At 37.2% G+C, this 19,760-nt stretch overlaps 1 protein-coding gene across 2 annotated transcripts; it reads left to right on the top strand.

The window, feature by feature from the left end:
- Window positions 1-8,570: 8,570 nt before the first annotated feature.
- LOC147317303 (cobalamin binding intrinsic factor-like) lies at window positions 8,571-11,529 on the top strand. 2 transcript variants are annotated; one of them, XM_086314121.1, is made up of 5 exons: window positions 8,571-8,714; window positions 9,410-9,481; window positions 9,630-9,759; window positions 10,348-10,463; window positions 10,577-11,487. In XM_086314121.1, the coding sequence occupies exons 2-5, from the start codon at window positions 9,415-9,417 to the stop codon at window positions 10,636-10,638; spliced, it is 375 nt and encodes a 124-aa protein (XP_086170247.1). In that variant the 5' UTR covers window positions 8,571-8,714; window positions 9,410-9,414; the 3' UTR covers window positions 10,639-11,487. The 2 variants fall into 2 exon arrangements, with proteins under 2 accessions (XP_086170247.1, XP_086170246.1); XM_086314120.1 differs by lacking the exon at window positions 8,571-8,714 and having other exon boundaries at window positions 8,722-9,481; window positions 10,577-11,529.
- The last annotated feature ends 8,231 nt before the right edge of the window (window positions 11,530-19,760 follow it).

The raw sequence follows: 19,760 nt of genomic DNA on the forward strand, positions 1-19,760 counted from the left end.
TCTCTGCCTCCCAGCCCTGCCTCTTTACAGCCGTGCCATTCAGTGCGCCACTGGATTCAAGCGAGTACGAAAAGTGGCACGAGCACGCCCTCTGCTGGCAGCAGCAAATCTCACAGTTTCGTTAAGCATCAATTTAGATCCAAGTTCAGCAGGGGCAGCAGGTGGTGCTGTGTGCTGGCACCATCCACCTTCTAGCAAGAAGGTCCAGGGTGGAGAGTTTCAGTGTCGGCTGTGCGTGTTTTCCCCGTGTCTGCGTGGGTTCCTCCCCAAAATCCAGAAACATGCACGTTAGGGTAGTGATTCTAATGTGAGTGTGTTAGCCCTGTAACAGACTGGCGACCTGTCCAGGGTGTACCCTGCTTCTCGCCCTAGGAAAAAGGGATGGAAGTGACATTAATATAAAGTTATCTTCAAATTCACTGGAGGGTAACTCATCCTGTTAACAAATATTTATTTATCGAAACACACATGATAAATCTTTGCGGTCAGGCTGGGATGCAGTGCTGCAAACATCGTCTGAAAATTTGCATACTTCCATCTATACAGAGTGTGAATGCATTTAATGTTCACTCAGCTCTCAGCGGTGTCTCCAGAGCTGTGGACTTGTGTTAGGTGCACAGTCACAGCAGGCTCACTGAAACATGGTGATATTAATATGAATGATATCACAGTAGAAAACAAATAAATGTTAACAGTTGTTTTGTTTTTTTTATTTTAGTAACCTTTGTTGTTGTTGATTCTGTGGTGTTGTGTATAGGAGCAAACCAAAGACCAGCAGCCCCCCCCCCCCAAAAAAAAACTGTGGAAACAAGAAGTTGATATTTACAACTTCTAATTACACAATAAATAAAATATGTTAAAATTTAGATCTCACCTGACTATCATCATATTACAAATATTCTGGCCATCAACAAAGTTAGAAGCATTAAATTGGCATAGTTTAAAAAAATGCTGTGTTAGTAGCAGAAGCGATTGTTTTATTAAAAAGAAAACATGTATGAGAAAGTATGGCAACTAAAATCTCCACCACTTACAAACAACACATGTCACAGCTTAGGGTGACTAAGGGTGTGGTGGAAAGGGAGAAACTTCATTTAGAAAGAACAGCATCAGTTACTGTACATTTAAAAGGTACCCGAGGATTTTTGTCAATGTAATTTCTCAGTTTAATTCAAGTAAATGGCTCATTTATGATATCAGCTAACCAAGAACACCACACAGAGCTCAGAGATCCTACATAGACAGAAAAGGATTTACCAAACCCTTCAAAGCAAATGTTTGAACTTTTTTCAGGTAACTTTCTTGAGTCATTACTGACTGACATATATGATACTTGACTACCCTATTTAGATACGGGAAATTGTTAAAAGTCTGGAATGTCTTTGAACACTTTCCTTTCAACAAGTTTAGTTAGTAATTTATTTTTTAGTATATCACTTTCTGATGGTAACCCACTTTCTCTTTAACTGCTCAATCTAGCACTTCTTGTTTTGCTGATAGTCAAAATATGTTAAATATGCTGTCAGGTGTGATGTAAATCTATCTTTCTATTCTTATTGGTTCTGGAAGAAAGCATCATGTCACCCAGTTATTCCTGGAAGAACAGTCAATTCCAGGAATGGCTGGCCTACTGAAATTACTCCAACAACTCATCCAAGTTGATACCAAAAAAAAAGAAAAAACCCTTAAAAAACAACACAGAGCAAAATCTAAAGAAGTGCAGGCCTCACTTGTCTCATTTATAGTCAGAGTTTATGATTCAACAATAAAAAAAAAAGACTGGGCAAAAATGGCATCCATGGGAGAGTTTAAGGAGAAAACCACTACTGACCAAAAAGAAGATGAAGGCTCATTTTAAATTTGCAAAACAAAAACAAAAAACCCATCTGAATGATCCCCAAGGATGATTTGCTCTAAGTGATGGGTCGATGAATTCTGCTCTCAGAAAATCCTCAAGGAGAATGTCCGGCCATCAGTTTGTGCCCTGAAGCTCAAATGCACTTTGGTTATGCAAGGACAATGAAAAAACAACAGACACTTTTATGGTATTTTCATTTTAATGGAGAGAGACTATGAAAGAAAAATCCTTAAAAGCAAATTACATCCAAATGACTGGCCCTAGGGGTCAGTTCATTTATCTATGAAACTGAAAAAAAAAAAAAAAGTTGTTCACGAGGCTCATAAAACTATTAATGATCCATCCAATATCCTTTTTCCAGAGCACAAGTTCTTACCCTTATGGAGCCCAAAAGGTTGATTCTGTTCATCTGGATGTTTCAGTGAGAGAAATGTTTCATCACTCATCCAAGTGTTTCTCCAGTCTCAGCTGACCACATCTTTCTCATAGTCATCCTCACATCATGAGGTAAAATCTTGCATCGTGCTCCAGACTGAGGGTGTTTGATGGTCATTTTATATTTCTTCCATTTCTGAATAATCGCACCAACAGCGGTCTCCTCACCAAGCTTTTTGCCGAGGGTCTTGTAGCCGCTTCCCGCCTTGTGCAGGTCTACACTCTTGTCTCTGGCTCTGATGGTGGTGAGGCTGGAAGGTTTCTAGAGCTCTGGCTGGGTTGTAGGGGATCAAATAGTTACTTCACTCAATGAAATCCCAATCAATCCATAAATTTTATATAATGTGGTTCTCCCCCCCCCCCCCCATTTTTTTTTTGGTTGATATTCTGTCTCTCAGCATTGAAATGATGCTGCCAAAATATTAGAGACTTCATTTCTTTGCATATGAACAAACTTGCAAATTCAGCAGGAGATCAAATAATTATTTCCCTGACTGAATTTGTTTTTCTGTCAGATTTGGAGAAACTTGACTTCGGTGCTGTGTCTGGTGAGTATGGGTGTATTGTAAAGCATAATTTAACTTTTTAAATTTGAAGTATTATAGATTGATACAAAAGAATATTGTTTGTGTTTTTGGATTGCGTTATCAGCAGTACTCCAAAGTGTCCACAAGAGGTCTCTCAGGTCCACAATAACAAATCATAAAAGGTTGCATACAGCAGAAAACACATCTGGTAAAAGTGTATAGAATGGTTTTATAGTGGGCCACTTGGCCTACTTGGTACTGAGAAATGCCCACTAGAAGAATGGCCACCAGGGCAAAACAATGGTTTTGACTTAATCAGCATTAACCTCGATTAACCCCCTGAGTTTGATGACTGAGGTTGACCAATATAATTAATTCATTTAGAGTGCTAAAAGAATTAATTGAATACATCAGAGGTCACTAACACTGTGAGTCTGAGTCCAGACCCACAAGCTTTCCAATACAGACATGGACCCACAACCAAAACAGATTTAAAACCTGATGGGCGCTTCTATTTTAATTGGTGCAGTTTTTCTGCTCTTTACGGTAGCGGCTCTCTGGCTGAAGAAACACAGGCAAATTGGATACAAGTTCAGCCACTCAGTCAATTAAATTTGTGCATTCCGGGTGCTAAACACTTGGACTCTGCAGCCCTGACAGCGTAGAGTTACATGTGAAAAGAGTAGAAAGAAGAAGAAAGACAGCAATGTAGAAAAAAAAGGGAGAAATACAGACGATAGCACTGGAGAAAGTGGAGAAAAAGAAAATAGAAAAACAGTGAATTGAAGAAAGGGAGCGAAAAATCAGGAAAAAATATGGTTGTGCAAAAAAAGAAACATGGAAAGTGAAAATAGAGCATTTAATGAGTAAATGCTGGAGTTCTCCATGCAGTCGGTTGATCGCCTAATAAAACACAAAAGGGGAAATACAAGCTTTTCCTCCATTTATGTAATTTTTCTGTAGTTAGTTTATTTCAAAATGCATCATTTTCTTATTTTCTGTTATTTTGAAAAGGACCTCTACTTTAAAATTTTTAATGTGCGCATTTAACATGTCACTAGTCAAACATATATGTTTAGTTCTATGTTGCGTGAACAGAATATTTTTTTATATACTACATATAATGAAAATGTTTTTGATACATTTATCACACTGTTTATGTGATTAGACATTGTGATGTTTGCTTCAAGAAATTTTCTCCAGCTGGAACTCTTTAAATTTTAGTTGAATACCCCTGAAATACACCATTAAAGAATTAATAAATTAATAATTATTTAATGAAACAGATAATGAATTCATTAAATGTGATTATAAATTAAAATTTGAAATGATAAAAATTTTTTTAAAAGATTTTCAATGACATTAATTGTTATTTAATTATTTATTTATGTAATTAATTTATTAATACCTGTGGCTGCTGTCACCAGCAGTTATGCAGTTTAAGATAATTTCATGGTTTTAAGTTGCAATAAATAAGTTAAGATACTTTATTTTTAATAAATCAGATTGTAATGTATACATTGTTGGTTTTAAAAACTCACATTTAAAGGTTTTACAGAATGTTTCCAGGGTGGAACCAATGTTCAGTCTGTTGTTTGGGTTGACAGTATTTTCAGTTACACGCCACACTCGGTAGAGGGCAGCATGCTTTCCTTTCTTAGTTGGTGCCTGGTACAGATTTGGAGACACATGCAACGAAGTTTTCCACCTGTGGGTAAAGAGTGTGCACTGCAAGATGTGTTTTCATTAAGAACAACTTACTGTGAAAATTGATTATTTTATGTTGTTTATACAGTTCTCACGGCATCGTTGGTAGCACCTGTGTCCAATAAATGCCAGTAAAAATCAAAAACACATTGTGTTTGTTTTTCAACTTAGCGGGAGCTACAAAACCTATTTTAATTAATTAACAACACATTTAATTCATTATTTAAATTATGTATTTATTTAAGTCATTTTGGCACTACTTTGACACGCTGTGAAATAGAGCTACAGATCAAAAATAACTTATGTGGTGTGCACTACATATACCATGGCAGCAGTGGCAAGACCGAGCAAACAGTATAAGCAAGACTGTAGACTGACAGAACAGGTAGTGAGAGACTATCGGATGGCCCTGATGAGGGCTTTTTAAGGGAACTAGCTAAGCCTCTCGGTGTGGCTGGTTAGGTGAGGCTGGCTGCAGTAATCGCTGCCAGTCTGCCGTAGCCATACGAGAGGTGAGTTGTATTGTTCCGCACACGATATAGCTAAGTAGTACAGCCACGTAAAACATGTTTGATTAGCTGACGAGCACCGAGTCTAATAAGTGCTTAGTGGACACGTCCAACATCAGTTTTATGTACTTTTCATTTGTTTATTATTGTGTAAAACTGTATGCTAAAGCGGAATGCTAACGAGATGTTCTGCCGTAGTGTGCTGTGCGGAGTGGTGTGTGGCGAGCCTGTGCACTGATAATACACCATTGTTTCCATTCAGGCAATAAAGTGGCAACGATCGATAAGAGACTCCTTGTCTTTTTAAAAAACACAACACAACGCAGAGTCGAGGAGTCTGTTTGGGCCGAACTGTTGCAGCGGGATGAAGCAGAAACCGGTTACACCAGTTATCCGGCACAACTGGTTGGGAAAGAAAAAGGAAAGAATAATACACGGAAAATAGTCTTCTAAGAAGTTTTGGCACCAAACTGGAAGAGCAATTGAAGCCAAAAAATGTTGGCAGCACACCTTACTTTGTGAAGCATGAATGCTGACAATGTGTTATTCATGTTCCAAATGATACAACTCAACACCAAAATATTAGCATTTCACAATGTAACTTAAACATCTCATTCGAGATGACTGTCTGATTGTTTCATTATAGTGATTTAATTATCAATTGATACAACTGCTCAATTACATAATGAAAAAGACCAAAGTCTGAAAAATATTTAATATGCAACTTACAAATAGATTACACAAACATGATACGCTTTCTTGGTCCCCTTCCTGGTCTACACGCATGGTTACTCAGTGAGGGCAAAAGGTAAAAGTGAAAAAGTGTCTCTGTGCTCCCACTAAATAATGTCCACAGTTTACACCAGAGCAAGATATAGGGAAGCACCTCAACACAGTTCACACATTATTCCTCAATGGCTGAAGGGAAACCCGCAGCCGAGGTCCGGTAAAGACACGCTGTGAAATGGAGCTACAGATCAAAAATAACTTATGTGGTGTCTACAAACATCCTGAGTGAAAAAAGATCAGTGCATCATGGAAAGCCCCCACTGAATCATAACTAAGGAAGGATTCACGGTCACCTGATCTAGCCCAGTGCCCATAGCCACTAAATGTTCTGTCAAAAAGAAAGGTTTTACACCTAATCTTAAAAGTAGAGAGTCTGAGTCCCAAATCTAAACTAGGAGCTGGTTTCACAGAACCTGTGCCTGAGTGCTGAAGGCTCTGCCTCCCATTGTACTACTATCCTAGGAACCACAAGTAAACCAGCAGTCTGACAGCAAAGTGCTCTACTGGGATCTTACAGTGCTATGAGGTTACTGAGATAAGATGGGGCCTGATTATCCAAGATCTTGTATGTATGCATGAGGAGAAGAACTTTGAATTTGATTCTGGATTTAAAAGGAAGCCAACAAAGAGAATCCAGCATGGGAGAAATAATATTAGAGATCTGGAAGAAAACAGTTCTACACATTTGTTTAATATACAGATTGACGGACATATCCTGGTCAAAACTGACTCCAAGATTCCTCACAGTGTTACTAGAGACCAAAATAATCCCATCAAGAATAAACATCAGGTTATAAACCACATGGCTAAGTACAATAGATAGTTGTATCTGAATTTAGAAGCAGGAAATTAGAGGTCATACAGGTTTTTACGTCTTTAAGAGATTCCTGCAGTTTAATGAGTCATTGTGTGTTATTTGGTTCATGGATAGATAAGTTAAATGACACTTTGTGTGGAGAAACAATGCGATGAGAACAAATGAGAAGAAGCAGACACTTTAGTAATCAAAACATCACCCCTGCATTATCAGAACAGTTTGAACTTTTGCTCTATTTCAGATAAAGTGTACTAAATCTGAATCACTGATTTGTGTCATGTCAGAAAGAATGAAGTAGTGCTGGCACAGCCTTCCAACATCTCTCTAGCTCTCACTTATATGTTAAAGCTAGTTACCAGCTACGAGCAAAACTTGGAACCCAAAGCATTAGCAAGAGGTCTCCTTACTGTCACAGGGCTGGGTCTCTGACCCAATGTTTTTTGTATCTTTTTTCCTCTTTTGTCATTTTTAGGAGATAATGTTGATTTAGGATTATTGATTTGTTTACCTTGGGTTTATACAGTTCTCACGGCATCGTTGGTAGCACCTGTGTCCAATAAATGGCAGTAAAAATCAAAAACACATTGTGTCTGTTTTTCAACTTGGAGGGAGTTACAATACCTATTTGAATTAATTAACAACACATTTAATTCATTATTTAAATTATGTATTTATTTAAGTCATTTTGGCACTCTGTGCATTCCATATTCCATGGCAGCAGTGGCAAGACCGAGCAAACAGTATAAGCAAGACTGTAGACTGACAGAACAGGTAGTGAGAGACTATCTGATGGCTCTGATGAGGGCTTAAAAAGCAGAGGCAAAGGGAACTAGCTAAGGAGGAAGAACTGAGACTAAAAGATCAGACTAAAGGCATGCCAGTTATCTGGCACAAATGGTTGGGAAAGAAAAAGGAAAGAAGAATACACGGAAAATAGTCTTACAAGAGGTTTCAGCAAAAAACAAATGAATGCACACAAATTAAGTCGGGAGGAAAGACTGAGACTGAAAAAAACAAACTCAGGGCGGACCAGTTATCTGCCACAACTGGTTCGGGTAGAACAAGGAAATAGAAGAGTCTTCTAAGAAGTTTCAGCACCAAACCAGAAAAAGGATCAAACCCACACAATGTACTTTCTGTCGGCAGCACACCTTACTCTTTGAAGTATTCATGAAGTATTCATGTTCCAAATGATACAGCTTAGCATCAAATTATTACCATTTCTCAACCTAACTTACACATGCATTTGAGATGACTGTTTGATTGTTTCATTACAGTCTTCTAACTGTCAAGGAATAAAAGTGCTCAATTATGTAAAGAAAAACAAAGACCGAAGTCTGACAAATAAGGTACGTGTAAATTCAAACAGAGATCCTGGAAACACGATTAACTTTCTAGGTCACCCTCCTGGCCTACTTGCATGGCTACTCAGCAAGAAGGCAAAAGTGAAAAATTCTCTGTGCTCCTATTAAACAGTGTAAAACAATTTCCACATTTTTTACACAGGACCAAGATAAAGGCAAGCAATACACAGGATACACAATTCATTAAATTACAATTTAATATAAGGTTATACTTTATAAAGGATTTGCAGACACAAGCACGCAGGATTTTCTCACTGTGAAAATCCTTAATAAATTGCATATTACATTTTTAAATTAGCATTATTTTTTGTCCTTTTATAGTGAGAGGGGAACACATACAGCAAATTCAAACCTGCAATTAAACAATTAATTGCAGAAAAAATTGCCAGATGTAGCAAATGTTATATGAATTAAAAGTCCTCCTATGCAATTTAATATACATGGTCACCTTTTGTCATTCGATAACATCCATGGTTAGTCAACACAGATTTAAGCTTCTCTTTTTTTTGATTGCACAAGTAAAGGGCTTGGTTATTTTTCTGTATCATCATTGGTTGTTTCTGTATAATGCTATGTGTGGCACAGAGGTATAAAAGTTCCTAATCTGTAGTTCAGCTTCAACTTGAGGAGGAGGAACTGTTCAACTGAAAAGTTACAACCTCCACGGCTGCATTCTTACACATTTATTGAAAACAGAACTTGAAAAAGGTAAGAATATCTTTAAATATCATTGATAATAAATAAAAGCAGTTTACCTTTGATCTACTAACATACTAAAGCGATTTCCATGTCTCCTTTTTTTTCAAAGGCACAGTAACCTTTAATATTTAAATGTATCCAGTCTAACGTTTCAGATTTCTAACATGCAGTCTTTATATTAGAAATAAAAGGCAGCACCCAAAGTGGTCAACATTAAAATAGTTTACTTGAATTAAAATGTTTATTTTACTGCTCTGTGCGGTTCTGTTACATTTTTCATGTTTTTTACAGATTTTTGTCACCATTTTATCATCTGCTAACGTCTCTGGTTAGAGTAGGCTACACTCACAGGGATAACATGACACATGAAATCCTGGGCATTCAGAGTCTGAAGCAGAAAGCCTGACTTAACAGGGAAAGTTGATGACCACTAATGAGATACTCTTTATCTCCAACTTAGACTTTAGGGTTTATCAAGCAAGAAAAGCTTAACTTTGTTGAACTTCCTTAATATTGCACACCTCACTTTTAGATGACTTGATAAACTCACGTACCAAATAAAAATAATAATAAAACATGAAGAGGTTTTATTCCATTATAAATGCTGTATTTTGGGATGGTGATACTCAGTGTTCAGGAACTGCTTCCCACAACGTATGTTTGTGTTCATGTTTGCATATCAAAATTTTATGTTTGCCCTGCAGTTGAAATGAAGAAGCCTGCTCTCCTCTCTGCAGCCCTGCTGCTGCTGTTTTTTGTTGGGACATCAGCTCAGGGTAACCTTTAGAGTTTTTTTCCTGTGTTGCTAAATAAAAAACAAAAAGAAATGCCAAAAAATCCTTGAAAAGTCACATAGATTAATCGCCTTTATTGTTTTTCTGCTCATCTTCGGTAAACTAACTTCACCCTCCTTTGTTATTTAAGGTAACACTAACTTCAGAGTGCAGGTGAATGTGCCACCCACTAACATTAAGACCTACAACACTTTTACTGCTTATAGAGGCAGCCTCTTCGGTGGACTGACGAGACTGAGATACTCAAACCAAGGCTTCAAGTAAGACCATCACATCAACTATTTCCTTACTAGAAGAAGCCATACATTTACTTTTGTTCTCTTAATGTTTAATTAAAATTGAGACCCCGTATATCTGGGTGTGAATTTTTAATTCCAGATGACTAATTGTGCCCTGTAATGTTTGTTGACATCTTAAAAAAACAAATCTTCATACTTTCTTCTTACAGTAGACCACAGAAACCTGTATATGTACAGTACAGTCAAAAACCACATAACATCTTTAGCTTTAAGAAATGCCTTCCTTTCATTAATGTTTCACATGGCCCCATATGAGCAAGCACTTGGCGACAGTAGAAAGATAAACTCCCTTTTAACAGAGAAGAACTTCGCACTGAACCAGGCTCAGGGGGACCCATCTGCTGTGACCTGCTGGGTGTGAGGGGAGGGAGACAGGACAAAAGACGCACCGTGGAAAAGAGCCAGAGATTAATAATAACTAATAACTGAATGCAGAGTTCTGTGTAAAAACATAGAGAGTGAAACTATTTGCATTGTTAAAAAGGATTTCATAGTTATATTAAAAACTGTCCACTTCACTCTTTAAAAAGTCATTCCCTATGTTTCCAGCTTTCAGTACATACCACATGATGACTATGGACCATTCCTTCAGAGTGTAAATGGTTTGGCAGGAAATTCATCACACTACTGGCAACTGCTGAGTGGTACAACCCCACTCAATGTTGGTGAGTGAACCAATCTCACAATGTGTAAGATAAGCTGAGGTCAGACATTTGATGCACACAATCTAACTTGTCGTATTATATAATATTCTCTGAACTTTTACATTTTTTTACAGGTATGGGATGCTACCTTCCAACTGCAAATGAAGTCGTCACCCTGAAATACACGAAAATTTAAGACCATCTAAAGTCTTATTGTGACTCATGGTCAACCAATACACTTTGATCTTTGGCAAGTTGAGGTGAATAATTGACTTGTGTCATTTTTTTGCTTGGGAGTCTTCTAATCATAAATCAGTAGCCTATCACTGGCTTAGATTCTTTTACTGGGTTTCTGTCAGACTTTATGAATTAAGATTACAGCGTTAATCTACAATTCTGCCACAGTGTAGTAATCTGGAGTAATAGAAAACTCCATTAGTCACAAGAGCAGTCAGTAAAACATATACAACAACTTGAACTGTTTTTTAATTTACTGCCTCTATGGCAACTTTTATTGTGTTTGAGAGCAATTAGTAGTTTCTCAACTTGCCCCCATGTATCATAATTTTACATTCAAATTCCATATTTGATGCTTACAAGTGGTCTCAGTTTTACTGTAAAAGGATGGTGTGGTTATACAGTAGACTGCCCAGAGACTGCTGGCCAGCAAAAACAGCAGGGGGGGTCAGCTGCTGACTCCATGTCAAAATAGCTTCTTTATCCTGCAAATCAAGTTATCAACAGCTTGCGAGTCAAAAGGCTTCTGAGATTGACTGGGCTGCTGACCTCCCCTATTTTTGAGCTTTTGGGGGTTTATTAGAGTGGCAAAATAAGATCAAATTCATTGCTGAATAATTTTTGTATGAGTGCATTTTTATTGTTGAATAAAATGTTACTAATTATTAGTGTTATCTTCCTCAGGCATTAAATAAAGCATGTAACTTGTAGTCAAAATAAAATGTTTCTAGCCTTGGTTTGTTTTATTTTTACACAGGCTTATTTAAAGTGTTGTTAGCATGTCCATCATTATGTATCCTAAAACAATGACAGCTCTAGACCAGGGGTGTCAAAAATCAGGCCAGAGGCCAGAAACGGCCGTCATTGACTCCACTCTGACCCTCTGGATGGCTCAGGAAAATGTGAAGGAGTGCATAGATTTTGAATTTCTAACTGTATTTTTATAAGTTTACAGCTTTTCCTATTAATAAAGAGCCCGCCTCATTTATACTACAGCAAAGTAATTAATAGATAAACAATCAAATGACAGACATTTCTCTGCTATATAAATTTACAGTGGATTCACAGGAGAAAGTATATTTTCTTTGAATGAATGAAAAATGTATATTTTAGAATCACGGGATAGTCTGGGAAATGAATTACTTTTTGTGTAATTTTACACATGTATCATGCCCACTTTGGATCAAAGTAGCTTGTAAGTGGCCCACGATGTAAAATGAGTTTTACATCCCTGGTTTAAACTGCAAAATTAACATTTAGTTTACAGTAAAAGTATTCTGACAACTAACAGCATTGCTAAGAAGCTACTAAGAACTGTTACATCTAGGAGAGAACTGACATTAGCCAAATGTTTGTAGATATATTCTTAGGGCAGGTTAACATTGTGCCTATGAAAAGGTAGCAGTGGCATCTTTGGAAAGATCATTAGCAGCTGCACAAATGTCTTTGACCTCAGGTTAATTCATGGACTGCTCAGTATTTGGAAAACATCCCAACAATCAAACAGCCCCATATGAACAAACACTTTTCTACAATGGGATGGAAAAAACTCTGACAGAACCATATTAAAGAATTTAAGGATTAAGCCATCTCCCCTAACCATTTGGAGGATGAGGGGAAAGAAAAAGAAGAAGAGAAGAAAGAACAAAAGACACAATATGGGAGAGGGAAAACAAAATTTAATGACATAGTAAAGCATGCCACTGGTCCACTGTGTCCATTCCATGCTTTGCCTCTCCAGAGCGTGAAATTGACACACATGCAAAAGTTGCAGTACTAGCATATTATATTTGAAGTCAAGAAGTTGCTAATGAGCAAGGAAGGTTAGAGAATTGGCAAAGACAGCTGGACCAGGTAAGAGCTTTTTAACTAATAGGAATAGGAAGATGTCTTAGCTTTACAGACAGCTATGTTTTCAGAGTAAAAAACTATTTCTCCAGGCCAAACAAAGATCTTCTAGATGAGCGCAAATCCATTTCCTCTTCAGCTTACTCATTATTAGATGAAGTACTTTTGTACTGCTTCCAAGCACTTTGCTCTCAGTTAGGTTCTCTTATCCTGTATATATGCCTCTACACTGTATGTATATCTTTTCTGTCTGTTATTTATTTCTGATGTCTTTAATATTTATATATATTCTTTTACCCCTGCACAGCTGGCGTGGAGCACCCATCATTTTGTGGCACATGTACAATGACAAAAAAGGGCTATTCTATTCTAATATTTGCTTTAAAGTGTGTGTTTGAGAGTTACACAGTACCAGGAAATCAAGCATCTCTGTCACAGTCCCGGACTGTGTGATCCAGCGCTTTGAGTTTTCTTGTATTTTGATATTCATTGTTTATGTTTAGTCCTTTTGGTATTAGCTCCTAGGTTCCTCAGTTGTACTTCTTTGTTCATTTAGATTCCTTTGGGTCTTCACCCCTGTTTTAAAGTTCCCCCTGTTGTTGAGTGTGTCTTGCCTGTCATGTTTTTGTCTGCATGGTTAATGTTGTCAAGTTCATGTCATGTCTGCGTTTTGTCATGTTTCCTGTTTATTTTGAAAGTCTGGTTTCAATGTCCATTGTGTTTAATTTACATTTTTCTGTGCGTCATTATGTTCATTCTAGTCAGCTGTTTCCTCATGTGTCTCCACTTCCCCTGATCACCTCATATGTGTATTTAAGTCCTTTGTCTCTTACTAGTGATGGCCAAATGAAGCTTTCCGAAGCACTGAAGCTTGTATTGAAAAACGGTTCATTACTCGAAGCTTTTCAACACAGTCCTCTCCGGTGACATCTGGTGGTGAAAATTTTGAAGAGCAGCTTGAATCTGCAAAATAAAACGGACTGCTCAATTATCACTGCTCACTCAAGAGTGGAGTTCTCTCTGATATTGGGCCACCGTTCCGTTGCTTTGAACATGTAATTGGTTTTCTTTTCTCGATTGGGGGGCTGAAAAAAATGTAATGCGTATTTGCGTAATACATTTTGATCAATAAACTTTCCCTATTTAAACATGCACTATGGTGGCCTTTCTTTGCTCATAACTCCTTGATGTTGGTAAATACAATAAGTGAGCAATATATATAATATACATATGATAATGCACAGCACATTATGGAGTATGCCCCTGCTGTGAAGTCCTGCCTCCATCTACTTGTCGTTTAATCACTGGACAGCTGGACAGGTTCATACAAAATATTAGATTAGGCCAATTCCTATACATATTTTTGACCTAGGGGTGGGATTGATTGTGAACTGGAAAGGGAAAATGCTTAGGAAGCTGAGTACGGCTGCATCGTCACTGATTTGTAGAATCATTTTGATTCGATACAGGATCCGATTCAATTTGATTGGAATCTGGAAAGTTTTGCCTCAGTCAGAAATATTACAAGTCTGATCATTTAACAGTATATATCCATAATTTTGTATCTATTAAACAGAGGTGGGACCAAGTCATTGTCTTGCAAGTCTCAAGTAAGTCTCAAGTCTTTATCCTCAAGTCTCAAGTCAAGTCTCAAGTAATGTCAGGCAAGTCAGAGTCGAGTCTCAAGTCACTGGTGTAAAAGTCCGAGTCAAGTCACAAGTCTGAAACTTTGAATTTCAAGTCCTTTCGAGTCTTAAAAAAAAAAAAAAAACGAAAAAATAATGTTGCAGTTATGCTAAATGTAAATATTAGACCATGTAATTTTAAAATCTGTGTTTTTCTCAACACATGACAAAATAGTGAACTTAGAAAATATACACAAATTGTGAAATTGCACCTCTTTAAAATGCAGCTCAATTAAACCTAGCTCCAAGAATAATTTTCACCGACAGTTCTGAGATAAGCTGCATGTTATTCTTGGATGCGGTTGTAGGACCAGCTTTAAAATCGCATGACAAAAATATCATACACATTAAAAAAAACTGTATCACCAACGTAGCCTGGACAACATTTGCTAGTTAGATGAAGTCAGCTATCTCATCTTAGCATATTTATTTCAATTCAATTCAATTCAATTCAATTCAATTCAATTCAATCTTAATTGGCAGACTTCATGTCCATAAAAACAAGACAAAAAAAAAAACAAAAAAACACACACACACACACACACACACACACACACACACACACACACACACACACACACACAACACTCCCCCCCCCAACACAAGGTATACACCATTAAATATATATATGTATATAAATAAGTATCTAAAACATTTGTAAAAATATAAAACCATAATATACATAAAACACAATTACTTAAAATAAATCAATAAATACACAAACACTTTAACCAGTGCTTTCTGAGACTGGATGAGTAACGGGAACCACTCACTGTCGGATCTGTGAGTGCTAAAATTATACTGTTACTCGAACCATCCAGTCGTTCTCTAAAATTGAACATTAGCTTCCTTAAAAGTGCTTTAAAAGTCCAAACACCCACAGCTACAAACATCTGGCTGGCACTACCACTTCTAGGTATCCTGCAAAGGATTCTCATCGCATCATTATATGCAACATGCAGCTTCTGCATGCTACATTGTTTGTAGGATGACCACAAGGGGGCAGTATATAGCGGTGTGCAATACGCTTTAAACAAAGCCACTTTAACTGGAAGTGAACAAAAGCTGAATTTGCGTGCAATAGTATTTGCCTGCACATAGAGCTTACACCGTTGTCTGTATATGTCATCATCATCATTCATTTGCTCAGTAATAAAGTGACCGAGGTATTTCACCTTTTTATGAACTTCAAGAGTTTTTTGTGCCAGTTTAAACAAAGGGAAATTTAGCTGTTTATCCTGCTTGGTTCTACATATCAAAACAGCACTTTTAGCAGCATTGTACTCAATGTCATATTGCACACCATATTCAGTACAGACATTAAGAAGATCCTGTAACCCAGCACTGCTTGGACTAAAAACAACCAGGTCATCTGCATACATAAGATGATTTATCAGTGCTTTACCTAATATACACCCAGTGTTACAGGCTCTCAGTTGTATGGACAAATCATCAACATAAAAATTAATTAAAATTGGAGACAAAATCCCACCCTGTCTAACACCATTGCTGACACCAAAGGGGGCAGAAATACTGCTTCCCCATTTAACCTGCATGTTCTGATGAGCGTACCAGTAAGAGAGAATCCTCACGATGTACTGAGGAACTCCCCATCTCTTCATTTTATCAAAAAGTTTTCTGTGGTTCACTCGATCAAAAGCCTTAGAGGCATCAATGAAAGACATGAGGACAGATGAATTTTTAGCCCTGTACAAACTGACTATTTCCTTGAGTGCATATATGCACATGTCAGTGCCGTGCTTTGAAGCCAAACTGATTATCCAGAGAAGAGATGAACACACTAACTCTGTCAAACAAGATTCTTTCTAACACCTTAGATAAAATACTGGCTAGTGCAATTGGCCTGTAATTATCCAAGCAGCTCACTTTTGCAGCTTTGTCCTTCATAACTGGTACCAGTAAAATACACAGCATTGAGTCTGGTAATATGCCATGAATCATAAACCCAGTGAAACAGAGTGCTAAAAGAGGAGCTAGCCTTACACTAGCATGTTTTAAATGTTCTGCAGTGATGTGATCCAAACCAGAGGATTTATTATCAGACAACCTATGAATGGCTTCATATACTTCATGTGTCCTTACACTTATTGTGTCATTACTCATGTCAAGATTGTCCTCATATGGTTCACTTTTTATACAGTTAAACAACGCAGTGTAATGCTGTCTCCATAATGCTGCAATGTTATCTGCCCCAGAAACACCTTCAACAGTTGATGGTAGAGATGGTTTACAGTTATTAAGAGCTTTCACCTCTTTCCAAAAATCTGCCGTATTATTACACAGCATTTTCCTGGCCAAAGAATCTGCTCTTAGCATTTGCTCATTTTTAGTTATAAAGCGAACAGCGTACTTATATCTGGCATTCGCACATTTTTTCTGTTCAAATTCTGGGCCTTGTTTAGGTCTTCCAGCCATGGCCCAACATTTATAAGCTATGCGAGCTTCATCATGGTACATGGATACATGTTCTTTCCAGCCAGGTCTGATGTTAGGTTTCTTATGCTTATATTGTTTATCAAGCAGTGTGCCACTTTTATACAGAGCAGTCACTATATCATCATACATGGAGCAGAGTAAATGTTTATGCACAGCATTCTTACAGTTGACATCTTTGCACAAAATAGCTTCTTTATTTATATGCATATTAATAATCATACGGTTCTTGGAGTGAGTGCATACACTCATGAAGTTTAGTAACTTCCGGTCACTGCAACAAGCCCAGGTACAGTTTACCGACGGATGGGTGCAGGACCTTGAAATGCACCGTGTAGAACGAAAGACCATCGTACGTATCATAAGTTTACCAATCTCACAAATCGTCTTCATAAATACACATTCCTTAACCGTTTATTAATATAACCTTTGAGCTCAACGGTAATTAATTAGTAGTGGAAATAATTTCTGGTTCATCACAGAAATGTAGCAGTGACAATAATATTGTATGCTGTAATCGTACTGGGCAATTAGTGATACAAAAAAACCTGTTTTATCCTGTGAATAAAAGTATATGTTTTTGTCAATGTACCATAATAACATAAGCGAAACGCAATATTGTGTCAGGACAATTCACTATTTATGCACAATAAATAAAGGAGCATAGCGCGACAATTTCTGTTCAGCGCCAGACTTGCTTGTAACCTATATCACCAATTATGTTATGAAAATGACGTATTAACTACTAAAAAACACTGACCTTCGTGTAAATGCTTGGAGCAGACTAACCTGTGAGCTGGAGTGTTCTGGGACGTTATATTTGGTCTTTGAATGGCTGCAATCCAGGCCATCCGTAGCGTCTTTGTTACTTCGGAAACATGGCTGAACAATTTCTCTTCAACGACGTAATCCGATAACAACCGATCTCTTTACCCGTCGGCTTCCCGTGGCTGTCATGCGACCGGCTATTGCAGTTAATAATACAAGGCTTCTTGACATTTTTGTGTTTCTTTTTATCTCTGTGTAACTGATTTTAATTGAAAGCCTGCGTGCGCTAGTACCGCTTGCCACGAGTTCCCAGAATCCTTTGCGGTTCTACCCGTGAATGACGTCACATTTTCAATCTCTATATAATATGCGTGTTAAATTTTATATTTGGGGTAAAATATCAAGTCTTTTCAAGTAAACCGGTTCAAGTCCAATTCAAGTCCCAAGTCATTGGTGTAAAAGTCCAAGTCAAGTCACAAGTCTTAGAACATTTTTTCAAGTCAAGTCTAAAGTCATAAAATTAATGACTCGAGTCTGACTCGAGTCCAAGTCATGTGACTCGAGTCCACACCTCTGGTTAGGTGCACAGTCACAGCAGGCTCACTGAAACATGGTGATATTAATATGAATGATATCACAGTAGAAAACAAATAAATGTTAACAGTTGTTTTGTTTTTTTTTATTTTAGTAACCTTTGTTGTTGTTGATTCTGTGGTGTTGTGTATAGGAGCAAACCAAAGACCAGCAGCCCCCCCCCCAAAAAAACTGTGGAAACAAGAAGTTGATATTTACAACTTCTAATTACACAATAAATAAAATATGTTAAAATTTAGATCTCACCTGACTATCATCATATTACAAATATTCTGGCCATCAACAAAGTTAGAAGCATTAAATTGGCATAGTTTAAAAAAATGCTGTGTTAGTAGCAGAAGCGATTGTTTTATTAAAAAGAAAACATGTATGAGAAAGTATGGCAACTAAAATCTCCACCACTTACAAACAACACATGTCACAGCTTAGGGTGACTAAGGGTGTGGTGGAAAGGGAGAAACTTCATTTAGAAAGAACAGCATCAGTTACTGTACATTTAAAAGGTACCCGAGGATTTTTGTCAATGTAATTTCTCAGTTTAATTCAAGTAAATGGCTCATTTATGATATCAGCTAACCAAGAACACCACACAGAGCTCAGAGATCCTACATAGACAGAAAAGGATTTACCAAACCCTTCAAAGCAAATGTTTGAACTTTTTTCAGGTAACTTTCTTGAGTCATTACTGACTGACATATATGATACTTGACTACCCTATTTAGATACGGGAAATTGTTAAAAGTCTGGAATGTCTTTGAACACTTTCCTTTCAACAAGTTTAGTTAGTAATTTATTTTTTAGTATATCACTTTCTGATGGTAACCCACTTTCTCTTTAACTGCTCAATCTAGCACTTCTTGTTTTGCTGATAGTCAAAATATGTTAAATATGCTGTCAGGTGTGATGTAAATCTATCTTTCTATTCTTATTGGTTCTGGAAGAAAGCATCATGTCACCCAGTTATTCCTGGAAGAACAGTCAATTCCAGGAATGGCTGGCCTACTGAAATTACTCCAACAACTCATCCAAGTTGATACCAAAAAAAAAGAAAAAACCCTTAAAAAAACAACACAGAGCAAAATCTAAAGAAGTGCAGGCCTCACTTGTCTCATTTATAGTCAGAGTTTATGATTCAACAATAAAAAAAAAAGACTGGGCAAAAATGGCATCCATGGGAGAGTTTAAGGAGAAAACCACTACTGACCAAAAAGAAGATGAAGGCTCATTTTAAATTTGCAAAACAAAAACAAAAAACCCATCTGAATGATCCCCAAGGATGATTTGCTCTAAGTGATGGGTCGATGAATTCTGCTCTCAGAAAATCCTCAAGGAGAATGTCCGGCCATCAGTTTGTGCCCTGAAGCTCAAATGCACTTTGGTTATGCAAGGACAATGAAAAAACAACAGACACTTTTATGGTATTTTCATTTTAATGGAGAGAGACTATGAAAGAAAAATCCTTAAAAGCAAATTACATCCAAATGACTGGCCCTAGGGGTCAGTTCATTTATCTATGAAACTGAAAAAAAAAAAAAAGTTGTTCACGAGGCTCATAAAACTATTAATGATCCATCCAATATCCTTTTTCCAGAGCACAAGTTCTTACCCTTATGGAGACCAAAAGGTTGATTCTGTTCATCTGGATGTTTCAGTGAGAGAAATGTTTCATCACTCATCCAAGTGTTTCTCCAGTCTCAGCTGACCACATCTTTCTCATAGTCATCCTCACATC

The sequence above is a fragment of the Aulonocara sp. 'chitande type north' Nkhata Bay genome, linkage group LG12 (assembly GCF_057382095.1).
Source record: "Aulonocara sp. 'chitande type north' Nkhata Bay isolate Kocher_YH1m ecotype deep benthic linkage group LG12, A_spYH_male_GT1.1, whole genome shotgun sequence".
Classification (NCBI taxonomy): domain Eukaryota; kingdom Metazoa; phylum Chordata; class Actinopteri; order Cichliformes; family Cichlidae; genus Aulonocara; species Aulonocara sp. 'chitande type north' Nkhata Bay.